Consider the following 24,780-nt stretch of genomic DNA (forward strand, 5'->3'; position numbering starts at 1 on the left):
GTTGGGTAGTTGGTAGGATGGTTGGTTGGGTAAATGGCTGGTTGGTTGGGTGTGTGGTTGGTTGAGTGGGTGGATGGTTGGGTGGTTGATTGGGTGGCTGGTTGGATGGTTGGTTGGGTCAGTGGCTGGTTGGTTGGGTGGTTGGTTGTTTGGGTGGGTGGTTGGGTTGGGGGTGGTGGGAGGAAGCCTAAGGAGGCCCATGCAATTTAACAAGGGTGTTGACATTCTTGGCACAAGATGCCAGTGGTGCATACAGCAAGGAGAGCCTCACTCGGCCAACAAGGCCCAAGAAATGTTCCCAAAGGAGACCAGGCTGGGAAGGAGGTAGCCAGGGTGTGCTTGAGCTCTTGTCCTTCTACCTCAAGCTCTTTCCAGTCTCCCAACCTCATACCCTCCTCAGTAGAGCTGGGATGAGGAGAGAAGCACATGGCTTACTCTGCAAACTGGCAGGAATGGGATAACGCCGGATCACACCAGTCCTGAGCCAAACATACAGCGAAAAGGCAGTCTGTCGCCCATCCCAATGGCAGCAAGTAGCCTATGAAACCTTATACTTCTATTTACATCCTTGACATGCACATCTGAGTCTTTTCAAATTCTGAGCACTGGGGGGCCGGGACCTTTGTTTACACCTTCGGTTACCTGGAACCCAGGAGTGAAGGGTTCCTGTTCAGTGCAGGTCTGGAAAACCTCGCTGGATGTTCATACCACTTCCTTTGCTTGTCATCGTTCCCTCCCCAGTGCAGGACACACGACTGATACTCAGCACGGGTGAAATGACTGAACAGGTGTCTCTACTCGGAACAGGATTAACCCACTCTTTCAGCCAGCCCTTCTCTATTCAGTCTTATTTTCGAGGAGCGAGAAGTGAAAATATGTATTCCTGTATAGTAAGATGAGGTGCTTTCGTCGTATTTCCTTGAGGTTATGGACTGTGTGCGGAGAGTTGTTTTTATGTTATTTTATACATGATAGTGTCTCTCGAGATGGAGTAACAGACTGCATTTCATGCACTGGCTTCCCCGTCCATTCATTCCCCTGGTGAAAGTCTGTTAGGTTCCAAAGTTGCTTAGTGGCTGCTGCCGAGACGTGTACATAAGTCACAGTAATAGAAGTGGTTAGCAAGTAATACGTTATTTAAGAAAGTCACATATATGGTGCGATGGAGCCTTGGTTCGGGGACAGATGACCAGATGACCACCAGCTGATGAATCTGAGCCTGATGAGCAAAAGAAGGAGATGTATTGGCATTTTGCGTCTATGGCTGACTCTTCAGAGACTTAAGTGGATGGTGAGGATGAGTCAGAAAGAGAGTCCCGGGCTTCCCTGGTGGCTCAGTGGTTGAGAATCCGCCTGCCGATGCAGGGGACACGGGTTCATGCCCCGGTCCGGGAAGATCCCACATGCCGCGGAGCGGCTGGGCCCGTGAGCCGTGGCCACTGAGCCTGCGCGTCCGGAGCCTGTGCTCCGCAACGGGAGAGGCCACAGCAGTGAGAGGCCCGCATACCGCAAAAAAAAAAAAAAAAAAAAAAAAAGAGAGAGTGTCAGAGGTCTGAATGATGCCTTGGAACTGGGTTCTCATACAATCTGAAAAGCATGCTCTCAGCTGCTCCCTGTTGTTTTTTGTTTTTTTAAGAAACATATTGGATGTGTTAGAAATGCTTTGTTTGAATGCTAGAACTACCATCGGTGTCTGACACTGTATTAATATCTCAGCCACTACTCTATTGCGAAGCATTATCCCTTTGTCACGTTTAGTTGAAATCAAGTTCACAGTGAAACATTGTTACGGTATGATGCTCATAAAAAAAAAGAAAAGATGTGGCTTCCTTCTAGCTATGGGGAATGACCAAAGACTTCTCAGTGTCAAGACGCCTTGTTTTCTAAAGCTGTGAAGTTGCATGCACTCCTGTGATTTATGCAAACACAGAGGAAGCACACCATTTGAGCTCATTGATCAAAAGAGCATCCTTCTAGAACAGTCCTGATTTGCAGTCTTCATCAGAACTGCTCGAAAAGATCTATACTTCCTCACATTGCCTTCTCTTCTCTAGTCACATCCCATCCTGCCTCACTCTAATAAGGGCACTTCTCCTGTCACTTAAGGCCCCCCGAGATAATCCAGGATAATCTCCCCATCACATGATCCGTAAGGTGATAATCTTATCTACAAAGTCTCTTTTTCAGAAAACAACGTAAAATTCAAAGGTTCCGAGGATTCCAACATGGACATCATTAGGGGTCATTATTCAGCCTTCCGCTAAAAAAAAAAAAAAAAAAAAGAAAGAAATCTATACTATTTGAGATCAGGGATCCCTCTGTATTCCTCAGTCTGTTTCACTAATGAAATCTATGGACCACCTTGGTAGAATGGCTGTGATTAAATCACTACACAGAGTTCAAGAGCTAATCCCTTTTAATCAAAGGAACATTAGATTCTGCTGTAGTCTGCATTTCCAAAAATTAATTTAATTTTGTGGGGTTGAGGGGATAGTGACACTACTAGTTTTCTCTCTCTGTCTCTCTCTTTTTTTTTTTTTTTTTTTTTTTTTTTGCGGTACACGGGCCTCTCATGTCCCCTGTATCGGCAGGCGGACTCTCAACCACTGTGCCACCAGGGAAGCCCTCTTTTTTTTTTTTTAATTGAAATATAGTTGACTTACAATGTTGTGTTAGTTTCAGATGTACAGCAAAGTGATTCATTTATACACACATATATATCTGTTTTTTTCAGATTCTTTTCCCTTACAGGTTATTACAAAATATTGAGTATAGTTCCCTGTGCTATACAGTAGGACCTTGTTGATTATCTAATTTTTTTTAACTTTTTAAAAAAATTGATTTATTTTATTTATTTATTTTTGGCTGTGTTGGGTCTTTGTTGCTACACGCAGGCTTTCTCTAGTTGTGGTGAGCGGGTGCTACTCTTCAATGCGGCTTCTCATTACGGTGGGTTCTCTTGTTGCGGAGCATGGGCTCCAGCAGTTGTGGCACGTGGGCTCAGTAGTTGTGGCTCGCGGGCTCTAGAGTGCAGGCTCAGTAGTTGTGGTGCACAGGCCCAGTTGCTCCGCGGCATGTGTGATCTTCCCAGATCAGGGCTCGAACCCATGTCCCCTGCATTCGCAGACGGATTCTTAACCACTGCACCACCAGGGAAGCCCTGTTTATCTATTTTATATAAAGTAGTGTGTATCTGTTAATCCCAAACTCCTAATTTATCCCTCCCCCACTTTCCCCTTTGGTAACCATAAGTTTGTTTTCTATATCTGTGAGTCTGTTTCTGTTTCACAGATAAGTTCATTTGTGTCATGTTTTAAATTCCATATATAAGTGATATCATATGGTATTTGTCTTTCTCTGTCTGGCTTCACTTAGTATGATAATCTTTAGGTCCACGCATGTTGCTGCAAATGGCGTTATTTTATTCTTTGTTATGGCTGAGTACTATTTCATTATACGTATGTATCACATTTTCTTTTATCATTCACCTGTCGATGGACATTAGGTTGTTTTCCATGTCTTGGCTATTGTGAATAGTACTCCTATGAAGATTGGGGTGCATGTATCTTTTTGAATTACAGTTTTGTCTGGATATAGGCCCAGGAGTTGGATTGCTGGATCATATGGTAGCTCTATTTTTAGTTTTTTAAGGAACCTCCAGACTGTTCTCCATAGTGGCTGCACCAATGTACATTCTCACCAACAGTGTAGGAGAGTTCCCTTTTCTCCACATCCTCCCTAGCATGTAATATTTGTAAACTTATTTTCACCTTTTCCCTAAAATATCCTCCCTTAGCTGGGACCAGAATAACTTCCCTAAGATTTTCTTAGAGTTTCCTTCCCCTTGCTCATAGCTGAAAATTCCCCAAAGTCTCGGATGAGAACATCATACTCCTAGCTCTGGCTTCCTTTTCATTCCTCTCCCAAGTCAAGGTCACCCAGCAGGAGGCTCCCCGCTCAACCCCCGCCTCCCTTTTACTCTGCCTAAAGGCAGGTAATAAATGTCAATGGAGTGGATAAATTAACTCTATAGATGGCCTCTGCAGAAGCATTGGTTGGTGGGTGTGAGGGCTGAAAATCGTATTTTCCTGAGTATTCATGAAAGTAGACTTTCTCCACGTGCAGAGAAATGCTTTTCGAATTCCCTGATGCCTGCAAGAAAGGCACTGCAGCTTCTGGCAGTTTTCCTTGAAGTGCAGATTCCAAAAGCTGATTGGCTGGAGTCCATATGGCTTAGGAGTTGCTTCTTACAGTCACTGAGTTTGGTGGCTCTTTGCCTCATGCAGTCACACAGCTTTCAGAGCAATGGATGCTTTCGTTGGAAAAAAAACAAAAAAACAAAAAACAAAAAACCAGCAAGAGGCTCTGGTAGTTTATTAGGAGGTGGTTACATTCAGGTTCATTCTTCAGATTTTAGCAAACATTTTCCTCAGCTCCCCAAGAGAGCCCAGGAGTTGGATTGCTGGATCATATGGTAGCTCTATTTTTAGTTTTTTAAGGAACCTCCAGACTGTTCTCCATAGTGGCTGCACCAATGTACATTCTCACCAACAGTGTAGGAGAGTTCCCTTTTCTCCACATCCTCCCTAGCATGTAATATTTGTAAACTTATTTTCACCTTTTCCCTAAAATATCCTCCCTTAGCTGGGACCAGAATAACTTCCCTAAGATTTTCTTAGAGTTTCCTTCCCCTTGCTCATAGCTGAAAATTCCCCAAAGTCTCGGATGAGAACATCATACTCCTAGCTCTGGCTTCCTTTTCATTCCTCTCCCAAGTCAAGGTCACCCAGCAGGAGGCTCCCCGCTCAACCCCCGCCTCCCTTTTACTCTGCCTAAAGGCAGGTAATAAATGTCAATGGAGTGGATAAATTAACTCTATAGATGGCCTCTGCAGAAGCATTGGTTGGTGGGTGTGAGGGCTGAAAATCGTATTTTCCTGAGTATTCATGAAAGTAGACTTTCTCCACGTGCAGAGAAATGCTTTTCGAATTCCCTGATGCCTGCAAGAAAGGCACTGCAGCTTCTGGCAGTTTTCCTTGAAGTGCAGATTCCAAAAGCTGATTGGCTGGAGTCCATATGGCTTAGGAGTTGCTTCTTACAGTCACTGAGTTTGGTGGCTCTTTGCCTCATGCAGTCACACAGCTTTCAGAGCAATGGATGCTTTCGTTGGAAAAAAAACAAAAAAACAAAAAACAAAAAACCAGCAAGAGGCTCTGGTAGTTTATTAGGAGGTGGTTACATTCAGGTTCATTCTTCAGATTTTAGCAAACATTTTCCTCAGCTCCCCAAGAGAGGGCAAAGCTGGCTGGTCTTGCTAGTATCAGGACTTGTGTGCCAGGAGGCATCCCCCAGGCTTCCCCAGGCTTTTCCTCTTTGAAAGAAGCTCACATGTTATCCTCACCTAGCAGTTCATTCCTTCAGTTAAATTCCACTGACAAGCACGCATATATTGAGCCTCCGTAGTGTGCCAGGCTCGGGGCTGGCTTCTAGGACATAATGACAGCGAATACAGGGTCCCCAGCCTCTAGTAGCTCATATTCTTTGGTTGAGATGGACATCTAAGGAGGTGGTTTCAGAATAACAAACTAGAAAGGAAGCTCTGAGAAGGGACGATTAGACGTTTTTCCCCCAACCTGGGAATTCAGAGAACTTTCCAGGAGACATGGACCTTTTGCAGGCTGATGTTTGGAAGTGTTGGCTGGGAGAGGAGAGGTGGAGAGTTCATTCCAGGCAGGAGTGAGATGCTTAAAGGGAGCAGAAAAGCAGCTCAAGGTTGCTAGAGGTGAAGGTGTAAACAGGGATACTGGGTGATGTAGCTGATGAAAGGTACACTACATCCACGTTAGTATGTCCGATACAATGAAGTAGATAGACAGACAGACAGATAGGGATGGATAGATAGATAGATAGGGATAGATAGATATGATGGATGGATAGGCATAGATAGATATGATGGATGGATGGATAGATAGACATAGGTAGGTAGGTAGATAGATAGATAGATAGATAGATAGAGATAGATGAACAGACATAGGTAGATAGATAGAAAGAAATGTGTGTATATATATTGTGTGTTTATATATATATGTGTATATATATGTGTGTGTGTGTATGTATGTGTATATATATATATATATATATATATATATATATATATATATATATATATAGTTATTGCCCTTTGGGTAGTAGTTAAAATTGGAGGTCAAGAATATCACCCAACTCCACTCTAAGGAAAGGGTAAAGAAGTGATCATAACGATGAACTGAGGGGTAACATAAGACGTCTCATGTTTTTGGCTGGTGTGATTGGGTAGATAGAAGTTCTTTGAGGAATTAGGACTCCCAGGTAGAGACTTGGTTCCCTTGTCTTTAGAATTTGAATAATAGGATCGTTATTATAGGAACATCGTAGAGGACTGTTGAGATGATTAAGAAGTCAGTACATGCAAAGTGTGTCCTAAGTGCCCTTAGTGAGGGCAAGGAATACTGTTATCTGACAGAGCGCCAGAACTACAACCCAGATGTATTCTACTCACATCTGTATTCTTAGAACCTAGAATAGTGCCTGACGTATTGTAAGAAATTATTTTTGAGTGAATATGTGAATGAAAAACCACTTGAGCTTAGGTTTGAAGGATCAGGGGTTTAACTCAGTGAAGAGGGCAATGAATCAACGTGGTTGTATTGGTAAACCCATCGGTATTGGTGATTGATTAGATATTGCCTTTGAGGCAAAGGAGGACGTCAAAGCTGTCTGTTACGTGTTTGGCTGGTGTGATTCCGAGACAGAGGTTCCCTTTAGGAATTAGGACTCCTGGGCGGAGACCTACATTGGGTTGGTGTATGGGATCATTTAGCGTAAGAAGAGGAGAGGGTCAGGGACCAAGCCGAACATAAAAGGTGATATGGGAGATGATGATCCGACAAAGGAGATACGGAGAGAGTGACAGGGAAATAAGAAGAAAGCTGGGAGGGAAGGGCAGATCCAGGGAAGAACATGGTTTGTAGAAATGGTTGCTGATGAACAGTCAAGTCGGATGTAGACCCCAGGGGTCTATTGTGTATATTATACATGTGATGCTCCTAAGAGTATTTTCAGTGGAGAGCAAGGGGCAGAGGCTGGCTGGACAGAAGCGGGGCGGAAGGTGAGCAGTTTCTCAGATTCTTTTCAGAAATGTGTCTGTGCAGGGGGGAGACGGGCTGTGAACGGGGGGCTTGGTCATGGGAAAGGTTGGAGTGTATTTCATTCTCTCATGTCAACTTCAGTAGACGGATCGTGAAGGTACAGGGGACAACTGAGAATGTCAGATTTCCGAGAACACTGTGGGAAATGAGACCCACCATGTAGGAGGAGTGATCTTTGCAAGGAGGAGGGACCTTGTCTAGTGCGGGAGGGAATGCAGAGAGCAGACGGTGGTGCACTGAGAAGGGACAGTGGCTGGAATCTGAAGGTGTGCCCAGATGACGTCTTCCGTTTCCTCTCTGCAGAAGGAAACAGAGTGACCTACTGAAGGCGGAGTAGGGCGGGGCATGGGGGTGACAAGTAGTATTCTGGGGGCGGGTTGACATGCCAGCTGCACGTGGGGAACACTGGATTCCAGGAAGAGGAAGGGACCCCATTTGGTCACTTTAACCAGATGCGCAAAGTTGAGAAGATCTCGATTTACAGAGAACAGATAGATATTTTCATTGAGGGCTGGTTTCGTACTGGGAAGGCATGAATATGTGTCAGAGGTTCTCTGGGATCCAGTCTTTTAGCAAGAATGTGGTGGAAATGGTATATTGCATGATCTGAGCTGGTCATCGGGACCACATAGGATAAAGTTAGCAAACATCCCGAAAATGGAAGCGTCGCTTGGAACAATCGGAACTGTCCCCTTAAGTAGAAAACTGACCTACTGAATGATCGCAGGCTTCGACGAGCTGACCGCACCGGGTTTTATTTGACAGGACGTGTGACCGTGGTACGACAGGATTCAACGTTGCAGAGTTTGGGCCCAAGGTGGAGAAAGCTGTATTGGAAGGCAGAGGTTTGTGGTTAGATAATAGAGTGTTTGGGTCACTCACTTTTGAGGCGGAGCAGGTGGGAGTGATGTGGTCTGTGGGTGATGGGGGCCAAGGTTGCCTGGAGGGGGACATGGTTGGGGATGTGACATCGGTGGATAAACTGAGGTCTGGGAGGGCAGGGAGTTGATGTATTTCGTGCTAATTGAGCTCCCTTTCCTGGATGGAATGCACAGTGAGACTGAGAAGTTGAGCCTGTTGGGTAAGACTCTGGAGGAGAGAACTTTTGGAATGCAACAGGTTAGGGAAATGGAAAAGCCTAGCAAAGTTAAGGGGCCGAAAGAGGTTGGAAACAGGAGTTTATAACCACTCCCATCTGTAAGGTTCTCTTTTTTTTTTCCTCCGGGAATACTCTGCATCGGTTCATCCATTATTTCGTTCATTCACTGCATATATTGGACCTTCTCTATTTGGAAGGTATTACGCTGTGGACCGCAGTGGATTCAACAGTAGATTCGAGTTTCTTCTCAAGTACTCTTGGTCCCGCTGGGATGATGAGATGGGATCGCATTGATTGTCACACCTCCCATAAACGAGAACCTTGAAAAATGCCCAGGAAATGGAGAGTAGGAAGACATTATGTGTGGTAGTGGTTGTAGAAGCCTTGATTAAATAGGAAGAGCGTGTTATGCAGGCTTTCGAGGGTTTATAGAAATGACTGGGGGGTTGGGGGAAAATCCTGGCAGAGAAAACGTCAACAGAACTTTGCAGAAGGCGGGATAGGATGAGTTGTTTGCTGGGGCACTTAGGTGAGACTCAGCTCAACTAAGGAATGGTATTGGAAGCGTGGTCCAGAGCCAGGATGTGGTTACTTTACATTTCAGGCTGAAGGAGAGATTCTTTAGTTTTTCATTCTTACAGAAGATAGGAAGGAGCCCAATTAAGTGAAAAAATAAATCATCAGTGGAAGTTGCGGTGACATCTCCCCCCTAACACTGAAGGAGTTAATATTACGGAGTATGGTCAGGGCTGATGCACTCACCCTGCTACCCAAATCTAAATTCAGTAACTTTAAGAGCAGGGCTCTATATGCGGAATCTATCAATCAAAAAAAAAAAAAGGGCTACAAATGAACTTATCTACATAACAGAAATAGAGTCACAGATGTAGGAAAGAAACTTATGGTTACCAGGGGGTAAGGGCGGGGGATAAATTGGGAGATTGGGATTGACACATACACACTACTATATATAAAATAGATAGCTAATAAGGACCTAGTGTCTAGCACAGGGAACTCTACTCAATACTCTGTAATGACCTATGGGGGAAGAGAATCTAAAAGAAGAGTGGATATATGTATATGTATAACAGATTCACTTTGCTGTACAGCAGAAACTAACACAGCATCGTAAATCAACTATACTCCAATAAAAAAAAAAAAGAAAGAAAGAAAAAGAGCAGGGCTCAGTAAACTATGGCATTTGGGCCAGATGCAGCCTGATGCCTGATTTTGTAGATCAAGTTTTCCTGAAACACAGCCATGTGGATTTGTTGCTGTCTGGCCCTCCTGCTTCTGAGTTTCTGAGGAGTTGGATAAGCCACCCAAACCACCTAAAATAGTTCTTCCCTGGCTTTTCAAAGGAAACACGTGCCACGTCCCCTCGCTCAGATGACTTAGCCATTTGATGTCTTGCTTAAATAGTCACCTTTAGCTTTTGCAACCGGGTCAGTTATCTTAAGGGTGTTCTTCAGTTCTTTACCTCCCCTTCAAGCAGTGACATGAGCAGGTGACTGCTGTTTATGTTCGCCCCGATAACAGGTGGATGATAGTTTGATAGAACCTGGGCAGTTTTGTCACATCTCCCATCTATACTTGGTGGGGTTTCAGACCCTGGACTGAGTACATCGAGGAGAGTGTAAACTATAGCATCTTGGGTGAGAAAGACTTTAGTGTGAATTAGATTCGTCACGTGGTTCCCATCAGTCCAGGGAACCAGTGTTATCGGGCGGGGAGATGCCCAAGAGGACAAAAGATGACAAGTAGAGTATTTCACAAAACTCTGTGCCCACATCAAGCAAAAGAATGACAAGCATATGCTCTTGCCATGCCGAGGCATTTGACCTGCCGGGTGGCAGCATGTGTAAAGACAAAAATAAAAGTGTGGTTTAGAGACAGCTGTTCCTAACAAGAGTCTCGGAGTGAATGGTAGAAGAATTTTCTCTGCGCCTTCCTGGAGAGATTAACTCAGCCATCATCTGTCTGTGACTTCCTTTCACGGCTGAGTGCCACCAGGATGTTAAATGCGTGAATTTGACAATTACTCGACCAAATTTTAAATGTAGACCATGCTCTTTTCTCTGTTCAGACATTTTCAGAAAGAATCCACACTCCTTCACCTGTTTTTCCTGTATCTCCCTTGCAATCCCCTGTCCTTCTCTGCTAACCCTATTTCTCCTTCGCAAACCAACTCAAAGTCTGTTGCTTCAGGGCCCGTGTTCCCAGGGAAGAGGCCTCCTCTGTGCTTTTTGTTGGGCTGCAATCGGTTATGCACAGCTTGTTACAAAGTCTTGGGGAACTACTCGTGGGGAAGCAGCGTGTCTGTTTTTCCATCCATCCGCGTGTTCCCTGCTGGAGGGATGCAGCATCTCTGGCCTCTTTGAGCCCAAGGCCACCGTGCCGCTGTCTCCCTTCCCCGAGGACCATTAGTGAGAGACCCTGGGGAGCATCTTCTGTTGACATTGTGACCCACTCCCAGCTCACCCCTCCAGCCCCTCCTGATACCCCTTTCATGCTCTATTTAGTTATTTTCGAATTGCCTCATACGTGCAAAGCTCGTTTTCCCAACTAAACAGTAAGAGCTATGCCAGTAATAAAATAATAGCAGTGATGAAAATGGCTGTGGTCAGTGGTCTCCTTTCTCTCAGGCCGGGGATCATAATCCCGTGGAATACCCACATCTTACATGTCTGGAATGCGTGGCACAGCCGGTTGGTCCGTGTCCCCAAGGGCACAGAACTGGTGTTTTCATTGCCTAGGGCTGCTGCAGGAAATCACCACCAATTTAGTGGCTCAACACAGCACAAATGGATGATCTTACAGTTCTGCAGGTCCGATGTCCAAAAGGGGTCCACGTGGGCTAAAATCAAGGTGTCCGCAGAACTGCGTTCCTTTATGAAGGCTCTCGGGGAACAGCTCTTTCCTTGCCTTTACCAGTGGTGAGAGGCCACCTGCACGCCTTGGCTTGGGGCACCTTTCTGTCTGTTCAGAGCCAGTGACGTAGCATCTTCCAATCTCTCTGACTACAGCCTCAGCTGCTCTGATGCCCATTTTCCTGCTTCCCTCTTTCCCTTATAAAGAGCCTCGTGATTATATTCGACCCACTCACATAATCCAGAATAATCTCTCCTTTTGTCGGATAAGGTACCATATCCCCAGATTCCAGGGGTTGCAGGTGGACATTTGGGGGTGCCATTATTTTGCCTCCTACCAGTGGTAAAATGTAGAAATGGAATTTGAACCCCGTGACTCCAGAAACGTTGTTATAAGTCTTTGTTGCTGCGAGATTTGAGTCTCCCTGATTACAGAGTCAGCACTTGTGTCCACCAGGCAGTGCTGGCCGTGTGTCATGCATGTAGTGACCACGACATATATATATTGGGTTGGCCAAGAATTTTGTTTGGGTGTTTCCGTAACATTTTATGGAAAAACCCAAACGAACTTCTTGGCCAACCCAATATATTTTTTTCACCACAAGAGATACTGTATTGCTTGTGAAATTCTCATTGAATCCATGTCATTAAATTACTAGGTTCTTCCAAATCGGCCACCCGACGTTGAGCATTGAAGAGTGCATTGAGGTACGTGTCGGAAAGATGTATAAATCTCCTTGATGCCTCTCCTTCGGCATTTTAGGGGGAAAAGCCAACAACTGGGAAGGAGGCATCCGGGTTCCAGGCATCCTCCGATGGCCGGGAGTGATCCAGGCTGGGCTGGAGATCGATGAGCCAACAAGCAACATGGACATCTTCCCCACGGTGGCCAAACTTGCGGGGTCCCCTCTGCCGGAAGACAGGTACTGTGACTCCCAGGTGCTTGCGACAGTCTCCTTTGGATTTTGTGGGCAAGGGTGTTCCGATTCGCCTGCACGGTGGCATATGCTACTTCCGGCTGGACCCGTTTTCCATGCCCAGTTATGGGATTTACTGGTGGGTCCAGCAATGTAAACACCGCTCTGTCCATCCTGTTATCCCAGTGGGAAATAAAGTCCAAAGCCTGAAGGGGATGGACAGTCTTTTTTTTTTTTTTTAATATTTGTTTATTTTTTCATTTATTTGGTTGCACCAGGTCTTACTTGCGGCATGTGGGCTCCTTAGTTGGGGCTCGCTGGCTCCTAAGTTGTAGCACGTGGGCTCCTTAGTTGTGGCAGACGGGCTCCTTAGTTGTGGCATGTGAACTCTTAGTTGCAGCATGCATGTGGGATCTAGTTCCCTGACCAGGGATTGAACCCGGGCCCCCTGCATTGAGAGCGTGGAGTCTTATCCACTTTGCAACCGGGGAAATCCTATGGGATGGACGGTCTTTAACTGAGCCTCCCTCTTTTGGCATTCCGTGGAATCTCTCTCTCTCTCTCTCGTCTGTGCCCATCATCGGCTTGCAGAAGGACAGCTGGGCAGATGCCCTCTAACCTCCCTTGTTTCGTCCCACACCTCTCCTCCTGGCCGTGCTCACCAGCTCTTTGCTGCAGCAGCGAGAAAGGCAGTTGGGTGCCCAGTCAGGCCCCTTTTTTCCCAGCACGTCTTCATTTAGCGGGTTCTAAATGAAATGTCTTTTTCTTAAATTTAAATACAACTTCCGATGGCATTGCCAGTGGTTTCTCCTTAAGTGTTATTACCAATCTGAAGAGTTCTAAGTGAGGCACACTGATTCATTGTTTTCATTAGTTGGGTGGCAACCCAGGGCAACGGCAGGCACACGGGCTGCAAATCTTGTTCAAGTTCAGCTGCCGACAGAACCAAGAGGAAACTGGAAACCAGAGACGGAAACAACAGCTCAGCCAGAGCTGAGTCCGTGGAGAGCTTTGCTCACCTCCCATTGTGTGCAACCTCGGTTCACTCTTCTTTTTTTTTTCCAAATTTCTGCATTAGGTATACCTTCCTCTCAAAGTGCACGCGCGCGCACACACACACACACACACACACACACACACACACACACACACACACACACACACACACACGGGAAAGGCAGAATTTATAGAGTTCAGCCCTTCTCAAACTTTGTGGTCTCGAGATTCATGTACACTCTTCCCAGATCCAGGAGCCCAAAGATGTTGTGTTTCTGTGGGCGATATCTATCAGTGTTTGTCATATGAGCAATTAAACCTGGAAGTAAAAGTTTTTAAACGCAAGAGGGCCCAAGCACACATTGCATCGGCTGACAGAGTGATCATGGAGCCGCTGGGGAAACCCACCGTGAGCTCACGAAAGAGTGGTGGTGCAAAAGGCAAATAACGTTTTGAATTACTGCAAAGACAGTTTGAGCTCATAGACCTCCTCGTAGGTCTCAGGCATCCCCGTGGGTCTCTGGACCACACCGTCAGGGTAGCTGGTGCTGCAGAGAAGAGCAGAGATTCCCGGAGCTGTGCTGCTGCGGCTTCACTGCTGCCAAAGCCTTGAACTTCCTGGGCCTTCCTTTCTTCTCCCGCAGATGGGTTCACACTTGCACAGGATGGAAAGCACTAGAGCATGGCAAGTGCAGAGTAGGGAGGCATGAATAGTTGCCATTTTTGTTTCACCCGCCATATTGAGAGGTAACAGGTATAGGGAAGTAGAGTTGTTTCCACTTACACGTTTCATGTCCATCTGGGCTCAGAGAATCATCACTGTGAGGGCTGAAGGGGCTTCTAAGAGCTTCTATTCCAGTCAAACTATCCTTCTTCCCCTCTAATGACAGAAAACTTGGCAGGAGTAACTCATCAAAAGTCTCTTCTTACAGAAAACTAAAACTCTCACTCCCTATTTTATTTACCCTTTGGCGCTGGTTCTTTCCCTTGGAATAAATCTGAATAGTTCTGTGACCAGTGCACACTGAGTGTTCAGATACTTTCATTAAGTACATTTTTCTCTCATGGTTCATGATATTAAATTTGTCGGTACTCTCTGCTTTCACACTATCTTTATATTTTTATTATTTTTAAAATATCTATTTATTTATTTGGCTGTGCCAGGTCTTTAGTCACGGTATGCAGACTTCTTAGTTGCGACACGCGAACTCTTAGTTGCGGCGTGCACGTGGGATCTAGTTCCCTGACCGGGGATCGCACCCGGGCCCCCCTGCATTGGGAGCATAGAGTGTTAACCACTGGACCACCAGGGAAGTCCCCGCTTTCACGCTATCTCGAACTGGTTTTCCACCTCACTGGGAAGAGCCAAGGGAAGGGAAAAGTTCAGAGGCAAAGAGGAAGATCCCCAAAGGGAGATCTTGCTGCCGACACCTCGTACCCACCCCAGTCTGAGGCTAATGGGGGTCATCCTGGTTCTTTTCCACGTGCCCACTGAGGAAGGAAGCAGCCTCCCTCCTAAGCTGACCCAGACATTTTGTGCATGAGCCAGTGTCGTCAGTGGAGCTCATTCTGAGTACTGAAGGTTCTTTCAATGGATCTCACCTGTTGATGGTCCAACTCAACCCAATGATACTATGTCTGGGTTTTGGTCCAAGGCTCTATAAGATGTCATTGTCCTCCAAGAGACAGCACAGATAAGAAAACAGCAATCTGCTTCCAGGTTGCTCATGGGAATAAAATGATCTCCCAATATACTATTTAGGTCATGTTACCCACCAGGTCTAGAAGACGTCCTTGTGTGTCTGCCCTGGAGACGTTGACCATCGAAAGGGATGGTTCTCAGCTGGGGTGACTGTCCCTCCCAGGGGCTGTTTATCAATGTCTAGAGACATTTTTGATTGTTTTGACTCGGGATGTTGCTGGCATCTAGTGGATAGAGGTTGCTGCTAAACATGCTACAGTGCACAGGATGCCACCCTCCAGCAAGGAGTGATCCGGCCCAATATGTTGGGAGTGCTGCGGTTGAGAATTCTGCTCAAAAGCTTATTATTGCTCTTTTATGGAAAATGTCATTAACTATAGAATGAAAACCTCATCAAAACTTTTCAGTAAGAGCATCTGGATAATAGCCTCATATTTATCCATATCCATCTCTAAATCTGATACATAGGTATCTACTCTTTAGAAAACAGCCTAACTCTCTCCCACTAAGATTGGTGGAAATCAGCTTCCCTGATTTCTTGCTTAAGCAATATCAAATTTACATTTCTCAGGTGAATAAACACATTCAGAGAGTTGGACCCAGGCTATATGACAATCACTTAATTAGGTTCCCTCACATTTTTCCACATTTTTCATTGAACGAGAGGAGTGTTGTTCAGAAGACCCCTCTCCTTCAAGTACAGCCTTGTAATTCTCAAGAAGCAAGTGCTGTTCCTGATCAATCCTAGCTTGGTGAGAAATGAAAAGCCCTTCGATGCAGGGTTTCTGCTTAGGTAAAAAGAGCAGCAGTTCCAGGTTTACACATAGAGCTTTTCACTTTGCAGAGTCTCAGTGCTGCCACGAGAATTCTCTAATTCAACGCCGTGGTGTGCCTATATGGGATTCCTCTTGGCAGTGAATCTTTCCTTCATACCTACCGTGGCCATCACCCCAGGGTATGCAGAAAAATCATTCCCCCTGCATCTCCAAATAAGCTGATTCTGGACATAAATGGAGGGCAGTCTTTCTTTGTGATATAAAACATAGGCAACAAAAATATGATACCTAAACACATTAATTCATTAAAGTGAAAACCTGTCAGCCTCACCTTTGCAAGCAGATAGAGTATTCCCATAGTGAGTCTATGACCATGCTCCCTCTTAATAAAGATTGGCATGCCCAATTCTCCTATTCCATAATGAAAATTCGATTTCATTTCTTTTTTTCCAAGTTTGGAAAAGAAATCCAAATGCTTGGTCTCACTTATGTCTGATAAAGGCAAGGGGAGTGACTTGGTTCTCCCACTAAATTTTGCTGACATTTAGCTGGGTAACCACAAAAGACTTCTTCCATAGAGCACTACAGATAAAACAGCAAGCTGTACCCAGTTCAGCTCCATTTTGCAGAATAAAAGTCGAAACTCTTCATCTACGTGTGACTATGTATAATTGATCTTGCTTTCTATTCACATATGGCAGAATGTTTGATGTTTACGGGTGGAAACACTTTTAATTATGAAAGAGACTTTCTGGGTACTTGGGATTCCCTTTAATTTATCAAAGATCTATGTGCTTTCGTCTAAAAATGTTTCCTTTCCTACTCTACAGTGAAAAAAATCACCTTATTTTTTTGTTTGTTTGTTTGTTTTACATCTTTTCTTGGAGTATAATTGCTTTACAATGGTGTGTTAGTTTCTGCTGTATAACAAAGTGAATCAGCTATACATATACGTATATCCCCATATCCCCTCCCTCTTGCGTCTCCCTCCCACCCTCCCGATCCCACCCCTCTAGGGGGTCACACAGCACCGAGCTGATCTCCCTGTGCTATGCGGCTGCTTCCCACTAGCTATCTGTTTTACATTTGGTAGTGTATTTATGTCCATGCCACTCTCTCACTTCGTCCCAGCTTACCCTTCACCCTGACCCCGTGTCCTCAAGTCCTTTCTCTACGTCTGTATCTTTACTCCTGTCCTGCCCCTAGGTTCTTCAGAACCATTTTTTTTTAGATTCCATATATATGTGTTAGCATACGGTATTTGTTTTTCTCTTTCCAACCCCGTTCACTCTGCACGACAGACTTTAGATTCCATATATATGTGTTAGCATACGGTATTTGTTTTTCTCTTTCCAACCCCGTTCACTCTGCATGACAGACTCTAGGTCCATCCACCTCACTACAAATAACTCAGTTTCATTTCTTTTTATGGCTGAGTCATATTCCATTGTGTATATGTGACACTTCTTCTTTATCCATTCTTCTGTCGATGGACACTTAGGTTGCTTCCATGAATCACCTTATTTTGAATATGGCAACAAGTAACTCACCTTGTGCCCCAAGTTAACCTCTTTTTCAGTCCCCCAAGCCTTTCCCTTCTGCTGTGATCCCCAAATCCTCCCCAGAGTGGACCAGGCACAGGTGGGTCGGAGGGACGTCCCCAAGTACATGGGTCACTGACTCAGCTGAGAGACAGAGAGCACATTCGTGGGGGGATGAGGTCACTGTCCCCCCCAAAAAGTTCCCCAAACATGTTCTTTTCAGTTACGTGAAAGTCATCCCCGTGCTATTGAATTTGACCTGAAATTCAGACATGACTCTCCTTGATGCTGAACTGTTACTATCCGCATGGTTGTCATGAGTCAGGAACCCAAAGAGAATCATCTCACTTTCCAAGTTAAAGACAATCTCAAATGAGCACATTTTTCACAGAATCAAGCAGACATCAGGGGAAAAAAGCATCCAATTTTGTAGCCGTGGCTGTTCTGCAAACTTGCTATGAAGAGTTGAATTTGTTTACAGAAAACGCCAATCAGACAATTCCCAGGGGGAAGCAGCGATGCTTTGCATCACTTTGAAAGTGTATGGGCCCTTCTGCCACGAGTCGTGATGTTGTACAAACATTTCCATCCCAGCCATCCCAAGTATTTTGATAGCTCAGACACCATTTAAAAGTTGAGCTCAATAGAGTCACTTTCCATTTTTCACGGCAGAAATGAGCCTCTTTTTGACAAGCCATATTTCTCCAGCACTGTTCAACAGTGGTTTCCATCGCAGCGTGATTTATTGCCGGCTTCCAGGAAAGAGTGCGTTAGGTATAGGATGTAAAAAAAAAAAAAAAAAAAAAAGAGATCTGTCTCTGCATTGCAAGAAAAAAGAAGTTGGCAGAACAGACTTTGCTTCCCTCCTTAAAAAAAGAGACAAGAGTCCTCCTGCCGGTGCAGGGGACACGGTTCATGCCCCGGTCCGGGAAGATCCCACGTGCCGCCGCTGGGCCTGCGCGGCCGGAGCCTGTGCTCCACAACGGGAGAGGCCACGGCAGTGAGAGGCCCGCGTACCACAAAAAAAAAAAAAAAAAAAGGCAAATCTTTAGCTTGGAAGTCAGAAAAAAAGTCTATGAGATTTACAGTGTTCCTTCTGTCATTAAATCCCCCTTTGTAGGATCAGGCCCAGTTCAGTTATGAAATACCAATCTTAAGAAAACAGTTCTGTCTCCTGGGTTCTTAAGTGCTGAGTTTTATGGGTTTATGATGAAAAACAGCTTCGAGAAATGAGCTAGACATTGAGTCAGAGAAACGGAGATTCCTTCTCACCCTCGAGCCATCGTGGAAAGCCCTTCTCTCCACGTGGAGCTAAAGGTGGTGGAGAGGGGTCAGGCCCATCTGCCCCATCTCTCACCTTCAGGGTTTTCACCACTGGGGGCTTTTTATGCTCAGGTCCCCCTCTCTGCTCCTCTCCCCTCATCCCTTGCTTCCTTTCCACCTACTTAGGCTCTCCTAATCTTAAGGACTGAGTTTTTCTTGAAATTCACAATATCTGCCATTTCAGGATAGAACTCATATTCAGAGAACACACTGCTTCTGGATAGAATCATGTCTCTACCTTGTTCCTCTCATGGCGAATGAGAATCAGGCTTGGAAAGTGAGCCAATTCTGTCTTTTGTTCTTATTTTTAACTTACAATAATAGAATATTTTCAGTTCTGTGGACTTGTGCGGAGTGCATGATTAATAACTAAGGCGGGACCAGAGAATCAGTCAGCAGTAATTACATGATGGGATTTTTAGCGACACCAAAATAAACCACAAAGAAAAAAGAAAAAAAAAAAAAAAAAAACTCAAGGGATGTAGGACCTCTCAAGAGTGCTTACCCACATTATATAACCAAGTGAAAGTTCCGGTTTCTTAATTCCTCATAGTAGGAGGGGCCAGGGATGGAGTGTTTTGGTTTTTTTAAAAATTTTTTGTTGGAGTATAGTTGATTTACAATGTTGTGTTAGTTTCAGGTGTACAGCAAAGTGATTCAGTTATACATCTACACATATCCACTCTGTTTAAGATGCTTTCCCCACATAGGCCATTACAGAGTATTGAGTAGAGCTCCCTGTGCTATACAGTAGGTCCTTATTAGTTACCTATTTTATATATAGTAGTGTGTATATGTCAGTCCCAAACTCCCAATTTATCACTTCCCTTGCCCACGCCTTTACCCCTGGTGACCATAAGTTTGTTTTCTACATCTGTGACTCTATTTCTATTTTGTAGATAAGTCCATTTGTACCCTTTTTTTAGATTCCACATATAAGCGATATCATATGATATTTGTCTTGGAATGTTTTTAATCAGAGAAAGAAAACCCTCAAGTTCAACAATCTACCTCTTTCCAAGTAGCTTTCTGCCCCAGGTTTCGGTGGCAGTGACCTAATGGTAACCAACGACTTCAGTTTCTCTAGTGGCTGTTAATGTATGTTTCACTCAAAACAAAGTTATAGGCTTTTTTCCTTTATGTAACATCCAAATAGTCTTAATTTTGCTCCTCAGCAGTTGTATACAGTTATCACCTACCATCTGGAAAGTTCCCCTTCTTGGCCTAGTTATAGAAGAGATATATTTACCTTTGAGAACATGAACATATGTGTAATGTGTCTATGTGATATGTAAATGCATGTGAGTACATTTACATCTTCGGGGTATTTAATATCATCATTATTATTTACAAATCACGTCACTGGGACTTAGAACTTCATTTGCGCTGAAGTCCATCCAATCTAAATTGCCCCGTGCTGTATATTATCTTTTTTTAAAACTCAGATTGTCAGAAATTCTTATTTTCAGTAGATCCGTAGTTTGGGAATACACTGTTTGCCAAGGCAATAGGCAGAATACTCGGTAGCAGGGGAAAGCAGTGGAAAGCACGGACGCCCAGTCAGCTGGGTTTCAATCCCATTGGCTCTTAGGACACACGTGGAGTTGGGTGAATCACTCCATTTCTCCATCCCATCATCCTGGAATGGTAGTGGTCACAACTCACGGTGCTGCTTGGAGGATGAAATGAGTTCATGCACGAGCAGAGCTGGCTTCCCTACGTTGCATACGGCGCCCAGTGTGGGTCAGTTAGTGTCCTGGGTTGGTTACTTCATTACCACGTTGTAGCTCTATCATGCCCCCGTTTGCTGGAAGGACAGCGCCGACATCGGGATGCTTTAGCCCAAGGCTGATGTGGCCCCCTGATGCCCACCTGCTTTATCCCCCAGGATCATCGATGGACGTGACCTGATGCCCCTGCTTCAAGGGAGAAGCCATCGTTCGGATCACGAGTTTCTCTTCCACTACTGCAACTTCTACCTGAACGCCGTGCGCTGGCACCCACAGAACAGTGAGTAGACGCGTCTTTCTTTCCATGCTTGCAGAGCTGTGTGCAGTCGCAGCCATGGGAAGAGACGAAATTGCAAGAGGGCACTGCTCTCGTGAGATGCCCGAAAGATGTTCGGTTTTGCTTTCTCCGTCCGCCTCCTCGTCCCTTCTTCTCTTACGCCTCCCGGTCCCCTGGTTGTCCAGGTAGGGCGTCACACATTGCCGTGACATGTGCTTGCAGCTCCCTCAACCTGGGAGGACTTCCTTTCTTTTCCCTTCCTGGTTAATGCTTATCCAGTCGCCCCAACCCCCCGAAAGCCGTCTTCTCTGCCTGCTGTCCTGCAGCTTTTGCACTGGCACCGAGTGCCTTTGAGACGTTTACCCGGCCTTCTCTCCCGAGCCTCGAAGGTAGGGGTCGTGACTCATCGATCTGTGTTAGGTCACGGATCGTGTGTATTTGCTAGATGTAGAGATTTAAGACAGAGTTCACACGCTTTGATGTTATCATCGTCCCCAAACCCAGGTGCGTTTTAAATCGTGCACTGTTTCAGTGACGGGACCTTCTTTGGGTTTTCCAGCAGCGGATACAGGGGTGCATTTCTAAACAGCATAAAGGACCAAGTGGAACCAAGTGAGAATCGTTGGTGTAGTGATAGGTTCGCATCTGGTTTTCAGGTATTTAAACGTAGAGTTACAGTAAGGCTCACATCGCTGAGAGGCCTAGGAGTCTATGGGAATCCAGCAACGGTTATACCCCTGCTGTATATCCCAGAGGTAGATGCTGATATTGGACTTTGAGGTTCCTCTTCAGTGGGAAGATGAAACTCCCCACTTCTCTAGTGTGTTTTGGGGTTCTGCTCCCAGAGGCGAGATTCTCAGAGCAGCTTGTTTATCCCCTGCAGCTGATGAGTTTGTAAAAACTCAGGTGACTCTGATGCTGGATTTCAATGTACCCCTCACCCCATCCTGCTCACCCAGCCAGTTTACCAAAGACGTCATTTAAAGAGCAGCTGCTCCACTCCACCCCACTCCATTATTCTTAGAGTGGAAAATTATAACCCTTCCGTCACCCAAAGAGATCACACCAGGTTTACCCTTCAGCGTTTATACTTTAAATCTGGACGGCTTCCTTGAGATAGCTTCTGGAAGACCGATATGGCAAAACCATGGGCGCACGATTCTAGCCCTGGAGGGATCCTATTTACGTAGCTCATCAATGTGTCCATCATTCCTAACACCCATAGGAACGCTGTCTCTTTTTAGGATTATTGGCAGCATTTAGATCTGAGCCATCTCATCATAAATGAGAGATGTGGTCCTCGCCACTTCCTTTTATACGGAGCCAGCGAGAAGCGTAAAGAACAAAGTCTCGGGGACTCTTGGCTGTTTAAAGAAGGATGATATCACGTCCTGAGCCTTGCAGAATTGCATTAAAACAAAGCCAACCCCCTCGAGTTAGAGGAGCCGGAAGAAACATATTGGATCTGGGGCTGGAGAAGCACATTATGTGGGGGAGTAAACAGAAGAGGGACAGGAAGAGGCAGAAAATAGGAGTAAGTGAGAAAAAACAAGACCCAGATTCTGATAGGCAGCTGGCCTGGGGATGAAACTTGCTTCTAAGACACACACACAAGTGACATTTTCTCTTATGCAGTTCCTTACTATCTTCCGTCTCGAAGCAGCAGCACACGAGGAAAAATGACCGTGTTTCCACACCGGAATCATCCATCTAGCTAAAGGGTCTCAGGAAACCATGGGTTTAATGAATCGTCTCATCTGCTTTTCAGATTGTGGCTGAAACTCAGTAACAGTGGTTGCTGCCTTGGCTGTCACACATGGCTCCATGGCAGTTTGCTCAGTATTTCATCTGTTCATTCGTTCTACACGTATTGATTGAGCACCTACTAAGTGGCACCTTCTAGGCTAGGCTGCACACCTGTCAGTGAGCAAAATAGACCAAATTCTCTGCCAGGGAGTTGCTCACCTCTTAGCTCAGGACGGGCTGCAGGCTGTGCAAACAGCTGGGGATGCACAGGTGTGTAAGGAAGTGTCACCCGTGTGTGTGGAGTTACCTGTCAACTAGAGAATAAAGAAAGTAAACTAGTACTAGTTAGAGGAGATGACTGACATCATCTCAGACCTGTGCTGGTAGGAGTTTATGGTCATCACTACACGGGAGACACTTCCCGTAATTGTCAGTGGTAAGAGGGCTGCCTCCTGACCTCCAGATACTTTGCTAGAGAAGAAGAGAGACGTGTAGGATCAGGGTTTAGAAATGTAGCGTCAGGGCAGCAGTGAGCTGGATGGCTCAGGAATCTTGCCAGCTTGTTGGGAAAGCGTTGCTACCCGGAGGTCAGCCAGGCGGCGAGCACTGACACCCGGGCAGCCGGCAGACGCAGCAAACGCACACGCCCTGTTCCTCGCTCAGAAAGCGCAAGCTTACCAGCAGTAAGTACGCTGGGACCCGTAAACTAGAATTGAGTGGTGGTGTGGTTGGGATCCAGTTCCCGTTTGTCTTCATTAGTTGGACGCCTACATGTTACAATTCCCAACTTGTTACTCATTTTTCCAAAAACTTAGAGCTGGCATGCTGTTTCCACCCTTTTAAAACAGGAACCCCTTTCAGCTTTTACATACAGTGTCTTCTCTATAATTGAACAATTCTCTAATGATAATGTTTCTGTAATTTCGTTGTCTCAGCAAATGGAATGGCCTAACTGAATCATCTCCTCTCCTTACGCCCATTGCATTTTAGAAAAACTCATGAAAGCATTATTAGGACACCGGTAACTTTTCTTGCATTACAGTGGGAATTGTGAGTTTAAATGTACTGTTCCGCACGTATTCAAAAAGTTTGGCTTTAAGTTTTGACCTCTGAAGCAGTGTTAGTAAAAGTTCAATGTAATGACAACTTGATCTTATGGTAAAATTTATCTTAGAAGACTGGTAGATAGTTAGCTCCGAGATTCCGCTGCAGATTTTTGAGCGGATGAATATAAGTCTATAAACTAAATGCTCGCATTAGTGTGAGAGTTTCCAGACCAGCTGGTCGTACAGAAATCCGTGGGATGTGGTTATGCTGATGTGGAATCCAAGGAGCCCCATAAATCCTGCTAGCTTTTCAATTCAAGTTTGTTGGAAACTTCTCTCCTGTGACTTTTTTTTAAAGCATCATTTGAAAAACCTCAGTAGTACACCTGAAGCGTACATTGTTTATAGAAAAACGATAAACAATTTTGACTTTCAAGACTTCAAAATAATTTTTTAAAACCTTAAATCACAACAAAAAGCAGTAGGAAATTAGAATTCATTCCAAAGAAATTGGTTTATATCTAGCTCTTTTAAAGGTGCCTTTTTTTGAAAATAGGAGATAAGTGAGGTTTAAAATTGCAACAGCATTACAATAGTAATTGAGGAAAAATGCTTGCTTTGTTCACTAAGATTTTCACCCGGTTAAAAAATTAATTTTGCCTCTAAAATGCACCTAAGAAAAGAGAGAAGTTTCTAATTACAGCTGCCTGTGTCTCAGGAGTTGATTGGTGTAAGAAAGGCTATGCTTAGTTTTTGTCTTTGTTAATGACTTCAGTTTGTGTTGGTGGTCTGATTCTCCTTTGTCTGATTATCAAACAACAAATCGAGGGCTGAAGCTGAACTCACGGGGGCTGTGGCATTTTCGAATGAAAGCTGCAGAGAACTTTCCTGTACTCCAGCTTACCTTAAGAGGGAGAAGCCCTCACCCAACCAGAACTTTTGTTGCAATTAAGAAAAAGCGCATATACGTAAATCACTTCAAGGATATATTTCAAGTCTTAGGATTTCCTTTTCCTTTTGGTTGAAAATCTCGACCAAAGGCTGCATTCCCGACAGCTCTTGACCTTTGCGATATTCACCCACTAATTCCTTCACCTGCCTTCTCAGCCCGGTATCGTGGGACGTGTGTGCGTGTAATTGCAGAAACGCAGGGTGATGTGTCCCAGGATGGACGGAATCTGCTTTGCCCACAACCTAAGAGAAGGTGTGATGGTGATATAGGAGGATGGAGAAGGTTTCCCGGAAATTGTGTTCAATGTTTATTCGATTTGTTTTATCTCATTATCACTCAGACTCTTCAGTAACGGGCCTATCGTCCCAACCATTCATTTCCTTTAATGGAAAAACACCGTCATAAATGGATTTTTTTTTGTTTTCTTCCACTTGGTCTATCAAACATGTATTTTTATATGACACTTCCTATTACCTTATAAATAATATTAGACCATTTTTGAAACATACATCTACTTTTTTTTTTTTTTTTTTTGGAGTATAGTTGATTTACAATGTTGTGTTGGGCTTCCCTGGTGGCGCAGTGGTTGAGAGTCCGCCTGCCGATGCAGGGGACGCG

The 24,780-nt window shown here is 44.9% G+C and overlaps 1 protein-coding gene across 9 annotated transcripts in view; it reads left to right on the top strand.

The window, feature by feature from the left end:
* Positions 1-24,780, top strand: part of STS (steroid sulfatase) — a 238,297-nt gene that overhangs the window by 141,087 nt on the left and 72,430 nt on the right. For all 9 annotated transcript variants that reach the window (XR_008617964.1, XM_055086301.1, XM_055086298.1 and 6 more), the window contains 2 exons: positions 11,920-12,079; positions 20,300-20,421. Coding sequence is in view for 8 of the 9 variants with exons in the window: in XM_055086301.1 (XP_054942276.1) it covers positions 11,920-12,079; positions 20,300-20,421 (282 nt within the window). In the remaining variant the exon portion in view is untranslated. The remainder of the gene's footprint in view (positions 1-11,919; positions 12,080-20,299; positions 20,422-24,780) is intronic.

The sequence above is a fragment of the Physeter macrocephalus genome, chromosome 7 (assembly GCF_002837175.3).
Source record: "Physeter macrocephalus isolate SW-GA chromosome 7, ASM283717v5, whole genome shotgun sequence".
NCBI lineage: Eukaryota > Metazoa > Chordata > Mammalia > Artiodactyla > Physeteridae > Physeter > Physeter macrocephalus.